The 12,213-nt window shown below is 40.8% G+C and overlaps 1 protein-coding gene across 1 annotated transcript in view; it reads right to left on the bottom strand.

Moving 5' to 3' along the window:
- The window catches only part of prpf6 (PRP6 pre-mRNA processing factor 6 homolog (S. cerevisiae)), a 69,995-nt gene extending 60,259 nt beyond the window's left edge, over positions 1–9,736 (bottom strand). Inside the window, exons 1-2 of the mRNA XM_048549918.2 lie at positions 9,567–9,736; positions 952–1,117 (exon numbers count right to left, since the gene is read on the bottom strand). Of these exons, the coding sequence (XP_048405875.1) occupies positions 952–1,117; positions 9,567–9,736 (336 nt within the window). The remainder of the gene's footprint in view (positions 1–951; positions 1,118–9,566) is intronic.
- Positions 9,737–12,213: the final 2,477 nt, after the last annotated feature.

The following is a 12,213-nucleotide window of genomic DNA, read 5'->3' as shown; positions in this document are numbered from 1 at the left end:
TCTCAGAATAAATTTTGCCCAAGTGTAATGAAATACCTGCTTCAATATATTTCACAGCTTGACCACTGACCTACCACCTAGTCTATATTCCAGCTCACCCTAGATAAATATTTTTTCATACTTCTGTAATTGTTCTTATTAATTTCAAAACACTAGTTTGCTACTTCAGTTGCTTTCCCACAAACTGGATTTGAAATTCTACCATATTGTGATCACTAATCCCCCCCAATGGATCCTTAACTACAAAGATTTCTATTACTCCTAATTGATTACACATTACTAGATCTCACATGGCCTGTTCACAGGTAAGTTGTGCAATGTATTACTCTAAGAAACAATCCCTAATACACTGTACAACTTTGTCTTTCATGTTACCCTTCCTCATTTGATTTTCTCCAGTCAATATTTAGATTAAAATTAACCCTAACAGCTGCAGTGGTCTTCTTACTCACCTCCATTATTTCCAAATTTATATTTTGCTCTCCAATGAGGCAAATCCTCGGGTGCCTTTGGGCTACTCCCACTTGTGACTTCCTTCCCTTATTGTTCTTGTTATCCCTTATTTCCACCCAAACTGATTTCACATGTTCTACTGCGCCTATATCACAACTCACCACCTCATTAATTTATTAAAAATACTATCCCAACTCCTTTTCATCTACTTTCTGGACCATCGAATATCGTTGGATACTGAATTCAGGTGACAGCAAATTTGAAGACTTTAAAGCATATAAAATCAAAATTTTAGAAGTCATCCTACACAAATGTCAGCAAAGTAGTGGAAAGCTAGCTATGGAATGAAACAAAAACAAACACTTGCAAATGGCCTACCACACCAAAAATGTACGATTCTGATCATAACTTCTCATTTTCCTTCATCTTCTGAAGCAAACATGATAATTTTTAAACTTCATATTAATATCCTTAAACACAAATATATTGTTTTATTACCTCATCATAGTTAGTGTCATTCAAATCTTCGTCGTCATCATCTGCCTGATTTTTTTTCATTTGATCACCTACAGTTCTTTTTCCTGGGGGGGCATGGCGGTCATCAACTGGGTCATTGGCATCTCGAGCAGGGCCAATATCAGAACGTGTTGTGAAACCAGTAGCACTGGAAAAGGGACAAGATTTCATTGAGCAAAGAGGTCACAAACTAATTTAGTGTTGGTGCTAAAACTACAGTGGAACTGCAAAAGCTTTTCTTCTGCTGGGTATCAAATTAACTAGATTCTTCACTGTAACAGTAGACAAGACATAGTTCAATGATTTCGTCTTGAGTGGTCAATGTAGGCTGTGTTTCTTAAGTCATGCAAGCAGTTTTTTTTTTGTAACAAAAATAATGCTTTATCCGTTGGGAGAGGTGTTTTACTTGCAATTTTATTTCAACTGGGCATGTTTTCTGCACAATATATTTAATAATTATACATCTGTATTTATGTTATTAAATACTGCACACTTTTTAAGTTATCCTTTGCTCTCCAGAGTACAGACTGCCATTCTGCAATGTTGAGAAATCACAATGCAGCTAAGTTCAAATGAATCTGATTATCAAACTCATGAAATCCACACAACTTAATGCTATTTATGGTAATATCTACTTCTGTGCTATTAAATATCTTTGCATTGGATGCACTCTTCTTTTAAATTGCTATTATCTTTTGCTATATGATTTACCGTATTAAGGCTGCTGTCGGGTTGTGAACAAGTATCTTGCAACAAATGTTGCTACAATAAAATTCCAAGTAACATGCAGGGGGATGACACTGGCTTTGGAGCATATGCATCATAAAAAGTCAGTGCAACTTCAGTGAGCTAAGCCAGAGGAAAGCATGGCTTTAGCATAGGCAAGACTAGAGACATTAAAATAGAATTGGTAAAATTAATCAAAACACTAAAAAGATAGCATGGGTGATGCATCGCAGGTGCAGAGTGTGGGAGCTTGCGGACACCAGCAAGATCAAAAACATTTGTAGCTCAATAAACTTGGACTCATAGCAACTAAGTCAAAATCTCAGCTTCAGATACTATCATACCTCAGGAAGGAAGAACATCGCCTAGACATTTTATTCCAGGAAATATTCAGAATTAATTCTGCATTGATCCACACAGTCAGGTGGAAAAAAAAGTACAAATTCATGAGGCAGGTATGCCGATTGAGAAGCAGAAGTGTTGAAACATCAGCCTTTGTAATTTTTCAACAGGTTCATGGTTCTTGCAGGATGGAATAACAAACTGATAACAGCATCATGATGCACATTAGCGATTCAAATGATGGCAGTAAATAGGAACGTAGTGGTAGTACGGGACAGTAGAGACAGGGGTCTGATATAGTTCTTCATAATTAGGAATGAGAATCCTTGAAGCTATGTAACCTGCCCAGTGCCAGGGTTTAGGACATCTGTCTTGGCTGAAACATAACCTGTCTTTGAAGAAGCAAGATCTTATTCGCGTGGTCCAAAAAGGTTAAAGGATAAGATGAGAAAAAGAGGGGTTCGGCACAGGGACTATGAGCAGCTAAAGGCTAAATTAAGAAATCATAACATCAAAAGAACAGATGCAAACTGGTTGAGTAAAGCAAATTAGGGAGTTGATAATACAGCTCAAAGATTACTTTCAGAGAAATGAGTTTCAATTAATAGGGTCAGAGATAATGGGAACTGCAGATGCTGGAGATTCCAAGATAATAAAATGTGAGGCTGGATGAACACAGCAGGCCAAGCAGCATCTCAGGAGCACAAAAGCTCCTGAGATGCTGCTTGGCCTGCTGTGTTCATCCAGCCTCACATTTTATTATCTTCAATTAATAGGGTACTGGTATCAATATTATGCAAAGTGGGATCTGGGCCATTGGAATGCCTTCACTTAAATTGTCTTGGGACAGTGCTCTGCAAATTATATACTTGGCCAGTTGAGAGGGCTTTAAACTATATAGTGAAATAGATTTGGCAAAATTAGATTAAAGGTAGGTTGTGCTTTGCAACAGTTTCTTAAAGCAGTACATTCTACAGCCAACCAAACATCAGGCTACTCTGGATCAATTAGGGGAATGAAGACTGGAAATAAAGACAGAGTTTGCTAAAGCTATCTGGATAATCACATTCCGAGAGATATCATTACAGATGCAGTGGAAGATATTTAAGGAAATACTTATAACACACATTAAAGATATATTCCATAAAAATATCTCTAGGAAAGAAACGCATGACTTGTGACTAACGGGGCAGCACAGTGGCTAGCACTTCTGCCTCATGGAGCCAAGGATCAGGGTTCGGCTCCAGAGTCGGGCGATTATCTGTCCACGTAGAGTTTGCATGTTCTCCCCATCCCTGCATGGGTCCCCTCTGGGTGCTCCGGTTTCCTCCGACAATCCAAAGATGTGCAGGTTAGATGGATTAGCCATGCTAAATTCCCCAAAGCATCCAGATATATGAAGGCTAGGTGGATTACCCATGGGAAATGCACTTTTAGAGATAGAATCCCAACAAGACACACAGTCCCCTGCTCTATCTAGAGGGCCACTGTGGACTTGATGGGCCGAATGACCTGCTTCCACATTGTAGGGATTCTAGGATTCACAATAAGTGTGTCAAATTCAAAGCAAAAAAGAAGATTAGTGATAGTCATAAGATTGCTAATCTTCATAGTCCGAACAATGACAGAAAGGAAAAAGGAACCTAGAGAATGAGGAAAGCAAGCCGCTGGAAGTATAAAAACAGACTGTCTCAAATATTTGTAGAAAGTCTGGAGAAATTAAAAATGGGAAAAAAAGAAATTATGGATGCATTGAACAATTATTTTGTCGCTACAGGTAGTTCTGCTATAACACGTGCTTCGTTCACACAAATTGATGAATAATAGATGCTGTTTGGGTAACGTGAATATTCTGCTGTACGGGTTAAGCGATTTTTCTATAGTGACTTCCCTATAACGTGATTTTCAATGGCGCGAGGTCACACAAGAACACAACTACTGCATTATAAGGGAACTACATGTATATCCACTGTTGACAACATATTGTTGGTTCTGCTAATAACGTTACAGTTGTGTTTCTGCATAACATCACATTATAGAAAAATCATGCTATAGAAATAACGGGGCCTATGGGAAAAACAGGTTCGGGGCAGACCACCAAACATAAATCACTCAAAAATTGCTCTAAAATCTCTCAAAGGCCTAACACAAAGCATAGCACAGTTTGAATAAAACGTTTATTCATATCTAATAATGAGGAAAGTAAATTTATAGACTTTACCTTAAAAAAATGCCAAGATGACTTGATGGGGGAGGAGGTTTTGAAGTTATTCTGTTGTTAAAGCACAGGCTGAGGGTCACCATCAGCATCAGGTACAGTTGCAGTTGCAGGGTTTGGGTAAAATATAGTTAATCCAGAAGTGGACGGCTGCGGTTCATGGTCTTCCGACTGTTTCTGGGTTGGCTTAAAAAAAGACATCCAGTTTTTGCTGCTTTGCCTTTGTTCTTCGTTCATGAAAGAACTGTTCACTGGGTGCCAAATAAGCTCTTATTCCATGAACTGCTGCCCTGCTGTATTCTACATTGTATTTGTTGTCCTACAAGAGCTCCAACTCCTTCTCAATTTCCCTCAGGATAGAAGACAAAACAGAAATGAAACCTCTCGTAGTGTTCCATCCTGGACTACTACTTCATCTCCAGCCTCTACTTCCCGCTCAGCAACAAATTGTGGCAGATCAGCTGGAGAAAGGTCTTCACTGTGAGTCTCAAGCAGCACTTAAAACATCCACTCTCCACATCTTCAAATTCAACCTGCTTTGCAAGATCAACAAATGTTCTTTGATTCTTGGGAGCTCCTCTGACAAACTAAAATATTTAAAATCTTGAAACCTGGTAGAAGCTTGCACCAAACTGTACGCAAGCAGTTGTTCCCAACATGATGGCAGGCCTCCACGATAATGTCAATTGCGCTCTTGATGTTAAAGCTCTTCCAAAATTGAATAACACTGCAGCCACTGACGGGGATAAGGACAGTCAGTTTCTTAAATAGTAATCTTTAAAAGCTGCTATTGCACCCAGCTCCACAGGTTGAAAGAGAGAGATTGTGTTTGGGGGTAGAAATAGCACTTTGGTGAACTTCGTAAAAACATCAATGGTGGGAGGGTGGCTTGATCCAGGATGAGGAGAATCTTGAAATTAAAATTATTTCTCCCCCTGCATTAGAAAACATCTTTCTAAACATCAAAAAAAGTCAGAAAAAGTTTGCCTCATTATCCAACCTCTTTTGCTTAACCTAAAGAAGACGCCTAGAGTAGATTTAAGGTAACCTTTCAAGGCTCACGGGTTGGTAGAGTGGTATACCACCACAGGCTTAAGCTTTAAGTCTCCACTAGCATTGATATCCAGCAACACAGTCATGTGATCTTTTGCCACCATAAAGCCTGGACATGTGCTTCACTCATAGAAATGTGGGTTTTTGATGGCATTCGCTTCCAGTATAAACCTGTCTCATTCAAATTGAAAATTTGACCTAAGTCGTAGACTTCCTCGTCAATTTTTTCTTCACTATGGGAGGAATTACGTTTTCATGTGATCTTCCATCCACACACTTAGAAGCCACTCCATCTCAAGTTCCTTTGTGACCTCAGATTTGTTAGCACTCACTGACGTGTTCCAGCGATACAGCTTGCTTTAATCTTTTCTGCACTGTTCCTAATGATGTGCAAGGTAGTCTCCTTTATTTCTGTTATGTGATCTATATCTCACATTCTCTCATTATGTACAAAACACTTTATAACACCTAGCTTCCCTTCCAGTGTGATAGACTTTCTTTTGCATTCACCACCCACAAATTTTATCACCAGGATGCCTCTTGTCACCTTGTCCTCACATTTTTGTGGGTAACACAGCAGAATTTGCAGAAAAAACCCCGAAAAATCACCAAATACTGCACCTCTTACAGGAAGTGCTTCACAACAAAGTCCACACAATGATCACGTGATGCCAGCACAGGGGCTCTTTCAGCATTAAGACTACACATTGTCAGGATGAAGCCTGATCATTTGATGTCAATGTGTACTTCTGTGGCACTGATGGAACTATACCCTAACCAACATAAGTTTGCATTTTAGAAATTGCGCTCCCCTATTCATCAGTCACATTATAGCCATTTGTTTTTCTGGAACACATGTTACAGCAGAACCAACTGCTGTGCCACATCAATGGTTACTTCGCAAAACAAGAACAATGAATACAGATGGCAGCTTTTAACATAAATGTAGGATTGATTACCCAACAAGAAACACAATAGACATAAATGGATCATTTCTAGGTTTGCACAACATATCGACAGCAATCAGTTCTGGGTTGCAGCTATTTACAATTACATCAATGACTTGGCTGAAGGGACCACCTATGTTTATTAGAATTGTTGTTCATACAAAGATAGGAAGGACAGTAAGTTATAAGGAGGAAATAAGGCATCTGAAAAGGGATATAGATGGGTTAAGTGAGCAGGGATGGATTTCGCAGATACAGTATAAAATGGAAAAACATGAACTTTTCCACCTAGCATCCAGAATGGAAATGCAGAATATTATATAAATGAAGCAGATATGTAGAATGTTGCAGTACAGCACAGTCCAAATATCTTGGTATATGAATTACAGAAGGTTAAAATGTGGGTACAGCAAGAGATTAGAAAGGCAAATGAAATGGTTTTGTTTATTACAAAGACATGAATTATAAAAGTGGGGTGAGGAGGTTGAACTTTGTACAGGCACTGGTAGGACCAGATCTAGAAGTTTTGGCGTCCTTATTTAAGGAACGATGTAACCACATTAATAGCACAGCAGAAGTAGTCCAGCTGGTTGATTCTGGGATAAAGGAAGAGTCTTATGGTGAAAGATTGGCACGTACACATTGAACCTTAAGAATTAGAGCTGATCTCATTGAAAAAGAAACTGGAAATATTTTGCTTGAGTTATAGAGTGTTTGTGAGGCCACACTTGAAGTACTGTACACAGTTCGGATTTAAGAAAGGATGTACACGTTCAGCGAAGGTTCATTTGACAGCTGAATGGCGATTGGGGATTAACTGTTTCTCATGAGAAAAGGTTGAGGCTTTACCTACTGGACACGAGAACAAATTACTGAAATGTACGAGATCCTGAGGGGACCTGATAGGGTGGACATTAAAAGGATATTTTATTTTTTAGGAGAGACTAGAACTAGGAACACAGTTTAAAACTAAAAAGGGTCTCATTTAAGACGTAGGAGGATTTTTTTTTAAAACGAGGGTTGCCTGCCTTTAGAATTATTTCAGAGAGCAGAGGATACAGGATGACTGACCACTTTTAGGGCCAAGATAGACAGATTCTTAATTAGGGAGTTAATTGTCATAAAGGTGGTGTGGATGTGGAGTTGAGCTCATGATCAAATTATTCAATGGCAAATGAAAAATTATTCAATGTTATAGGCATTAAAAGGCACAATCCTGCTCTTAATTCACGTGTATATGTACGTCCGATGAAAACATAAAAAATTTGAGGTAATGGTTCCTCTTGTTGTAGAGACTTGAATTAGGGGATATAGTTTAAAATACAATGTTGCCTACTTAAGAATGAGAATTTTCATTTTTCTTGGTAGGCCATTACTCCGTGCAATTCTCTTCCACAGAGAACAGTGGAAGCTGGATCATTGACAACATTCAAAATCAAGTTAAATACAATTTGATCGACAAAGGAATCAAGGGTTATATGGTAAACAAGAAAGTGGAAATGAAATTATCATCTGATGAACCATTGCCTTATTGAACATCAGAGCAGGTTTAAGGAGGCGAATGGCCTAGTCCTAAAACACCTCCCAGAATCAACTCTTATATTGGCTTATGTCAGGTAAGGAAACAACTGGATACAGCGACATTCACCACTTCTGGATTATAACATTAAATCCCACATATGGGGGACAGGTCAAATTGCTCAACATTACCTTGCAAACTTTAATAAGTTCATTAACGTTTGTTCAGGACTTGAGGGCATCTTGAAAAATATAGTGAAACAAATTCACCCAACATCTTTCAGACATCATCTGGGCTCAGGGTTTCGGTATCTGAAACTAATCCTCATTTAAGCTGCAATATGTTCCATTTTTTAACTGCTTGGTGGCTTCACAGCTTGCAGCTCCTTGTTGCAAAGTGCAGCCACAAGGAAATATAGGATAGGACGAGGTGTTGCTTTATCACACTGTTGAATATTGTGTTATTTTCTTTAAGAAGACAAACTACCCATCTGACATTTTTGCATAAATCAGGGTTTTCAACAAGAGGTTGGTTCTGGGATAGCAGGACTGACGTATGAGGACAGATTAACTAGGTTAGGATTGTTTGCCGTGGAGTTCAGGCAAAGTTGGGGGGGGGGTGGTGTCTCATAGAGACATAAAATCACAACAACACTAGACAAGAGTTGATGCAGGGAGGATGTTCCCAATGGTGACTGTGTACAGAACCAGGGATCACAGTCTGAGGATTCATGGTAGGCCATTTAGGGCAGAGATGAGGAGACATTTTTTCACACAGAGTGATGATCCTGTGGGATTCATTACCACAGGAAGTAATTGATGCCAGAACATTGAATGTATTCAAAAGGTAGCTAGATAGAACAAACAAAAACAGAAGAGATAGTGGGGACTGTCGACGCTGGAGAGTCTGAGGTAACAAGGTGTAGAGCTAGATGAATACAGCAGGTCAAGCAGCATCAGAGGAGCAGAAAAGCTGACGTTTCGGATCTAGACCCTTCTACAGAAAACTGAAACGTCAGCTTTCCTGCTCCTCTGATGCAAAGTGGCCTGCTGTATTCATCCAGCTCTACACCTTGTTATCTCAAACAAAATCAGAAATTGCTGGAAAAGCTCAGCAGGTCTGGTAGGATCTGTGAAGAAAAAAAATCAGAGTTAATGTTTTGAGTCCGGTGGAACTCAGAATGGTCATCGGACCCGAAACGTGAACTCTCATTTTTTTCCTTCACAGATGCTGCCAGATCTGCTAAGCTTTTCCAGCAACTCCAAGATAGAAAGAACTGCCAATGCTGGAGTCAGAGATAACACTGTGTGGAGGTGATGTTTCCTGCTTTGCTGCTCCACTGATGCTGCCGGGCCTGCTGTGTTCCTCCAGCTCCACAGTTATCTTTCCCAGCATCTCATCAGTTTTTCTTCCTCATTTACAGCATCCGCAGTTCTCTGGGTTTTTATTTGGCTAGATATAGCACTTGGGGCGAATTGGATCAAAGTTTATGGGGAGAAAGCAGGATTAGGCTATTGCGTTGGACGATCATCCACGATCGTGAAGGATGGCAAAGCAGGCTCGAAGGGCCTCCTTCTGCTCCTATGTTTATATAAAATTTAAATGGTAGCAGAATTGAACTAGTATATATAAGAAACAAAACAGACTCTAAGGTACCGTTTCAGGGCCTGTGTGAACAGTTACGGCGATCAGCCTCAATCCTTAAATTAGGCACCTTGGTGCGTCGCGGTTGGCGTGTTTACTTACAGGCAGCACCACGGAGGAAAAGCAGAAGATGCAGAATTAAACTCACCCTCTGCCCAAACCCGGCACGTAACCGAGAGGCGCAGGCATGCCCAGAAACGGCTTCTTTTTCTTGTTAAGGGTCCCGGTGAGGGTTGGACCCCCCGAGCTCACCCCACTCGGTGCAGCAGCTGTACCAGTGCCAGGAGCAACCGAAGATGCTGCTACCGCCGCCGCCATCTTGCAAGCAGGAATTAGTCCCATAAGCCTTTACGGCAGGAGCGCGGCAGGAGCACGTGATCATCTTATTAACATATCGGGACTCCTCGTTTACGTCTTATTTACATACCTGAGCAGCTCTCTGACATTGGACCTGGAAGACAGCAGCAAATGCAGCTACCAGATTATTGCAGTGACCAACTCCTTGAAATATTGGCCTCCAAACTGAGTTTTCCCAACTCAAACCAATCACCATGAAGCAACTAGGATAGCTTCTCACCAGAGGAAAAGCAATAAATTTAAAAACTGAAGAGTGAAACTCAGAGAAGTACTGATTGCATGTAGAAACCATGTCTGAAGTCTTTCAGCTGAAGGGAGGTAATTCAGTTGTCAGACTCTCAAAAAGATGTGAATACCAGTTTTGTGTAACAGAGGTTGTTTAGGGATAGAGTCAAAGTTTAATGTTTTGTTTGGAGATAACAAGAACTGTAGATGCTGGAGTCAGACGCAACACAAAGTTAAAACTGAAATGAGATGACATTTCTTCAGCCAGAGTGGTGGGCTTGTGAAATTCATTGTCACGGAGTGCAGTGGAGGCTGGGATGCTGGATGCCTTCAAGGCAGAGATCGACAAATTCTTGATCTCAGAAGGAATCAAGGGCTATGGGGAGAGTGCAGGGAAGTGGAGTTGAAATGCCCATCAGCCATGATTTAAATGGTGGGGTGGACTTGGTGGGCCGAATGGCCTTACTTCCACTCCTATGTCTTATGGTCTAATTTGGAGCTGGAGGAACACTGCAGGCCAGGCAGCATCAGAGGAACAGGAAAGTTGACATTTAGGGTCAGGACCCTTCTTCAGAAAGTATTTTGTTTGATTAGATTAGATTGCTTGCTTGATATGCAACTGTGCAGAACCAAACTACTTTTATGAATATTTTTGAAATAAAAACAAGATAGCATACAACAGTAAGTTTCTGTCAGGCAGCAAGTCAGAATCCACGGGGAAGGTGTCATCACCCTCATCTCAAAGTCGAAGGGAGGATGGGTAGAAATTAGATATTGGTAACCAGTCATGTCAGGATGACTCTGGGATCAGTGATTCACCCGGACAAAACTTGTGCTATACTGGGCAGGACAATTTCTGACAGCCTCATGCTCCTCAGGCATATGATCACCTACAAGCAGAACAGGGGTCCTGCCTCATCAGCCCGGACCAGGAAAAGGACTTTGACACGATGCGGGATGTTCTCTCTAAATGGGCTTTGGGAAGAAAATCCGAATTGGATCTAATGGCTCTACACCAACATCAATACTGCAGACTCAAACAATCGGTGGGAATCAGAAAGTTTTCCAATCAGATCTAGAGTCAGTCAAGGCTGCTTGTTCTCTCCTGCCTTGTTTCTGTGTTGTAGAGAGCCTTTTGCCGTGTCCAGTGGTTAGTACTGCTGTTTCACAGCACCAGGGACCAGGGTTTAGTTCCACCCTTCGGCGACCGAATGGAGTTTGCATATTCTCCCTGTGTCTGCATAGGTTTCCTCTGGGTGCTCTGGTTTCCAACCACAGTCCAAAGATGTGCAGGTTAGGTCGATTGGCTATGCTAAATTGCCCATAGTGTCTAAGTAGAGTAGCCATGGGAAATTCATGGTTACAGGGATAGCATAGCTGGGTGAGTCATAGAGACAAAGAGCTGTACAGCATGGAAATAGACCCTTCAGTCCAACTTATCTATGCTGACCAGATGTCCTAAATTAATCTAGTCCCATTTGCTGGCATATCCTTCTAAACCCTTACTATTCGTATGGCCATCTAGATGCCTTTTAAATGCTGTAATTGTACCTGCCCCCACCACTTCTTCTTGCAGCTTGTTCCACATGTGCATCACCCTCTGTGAGAAAGTTGCCCCTTAGGTACTTTTTAAATCTTTCTGCTCTCACTTTAAACCTATGCCGCCTAGTTTTGGACCCCCATCCCAGGGAAAAGACCTTGCCTATTCACCCAATCCATGCTACAAATGATTTTTAAAACTCTATTAGGTCACTCCTCAGCCTCCAACGCTCCAGGGAAAATAGTCTCAATCTATTCAGCAAATCTCAATAGTTCAAACACTCCAACCTGTGCAACATCCTAAGGAATCTTTACTGAACCTGTTCAAGTTTCACAGCATCCTTCCTATAACAGGAGGAACAGAACTGAATGCAGTATTCCAAAAGTGGCCTAAGCAATGTCCTGTATAGCTGCAGCATGTCCACCCAGCTCCTATATTCAATGCATTGACTAATAAAGACAAGCATACCAGATGCCTTCTTCATTATCTTGTCTACCTGTTACTTTACTTTCAAGGAACAATGAACCTGCACTCTAAGGTCTCTTTGTTCAACAACTCTCCCCAGGGCCTCATTATTAAGCCTTGCCCTGATTTGCCTTTCCAAAATGCAACTTTTATCTCAATTAAACTCAATCTGCCACTCCTTGGCCTGTTGGCTCATCTTATCAAGGCT

This window comes from Stegostoma tigrinum, chromosome 19, assembly GCF_030684315.1.
Source record: "Stegostoma tigrinum isolate sSteTig4 chromosome 19, sSteTig4.hap1, whole genome shotgun sequence".
Classification (NCBI taxonomy): domain Eukaryota; kingdom Metazoa; phylum Chordata; class Chondrichthyes; order Orectolobiformes; family Stegostomatidae; genus Stegostoma; species Stegostoma tigrinum.
The sequence above is the reverse complement of the archived record's forward strand: the minus strand, read 5'-3'. Positions and strand labels throughout refer to the sequence as shown.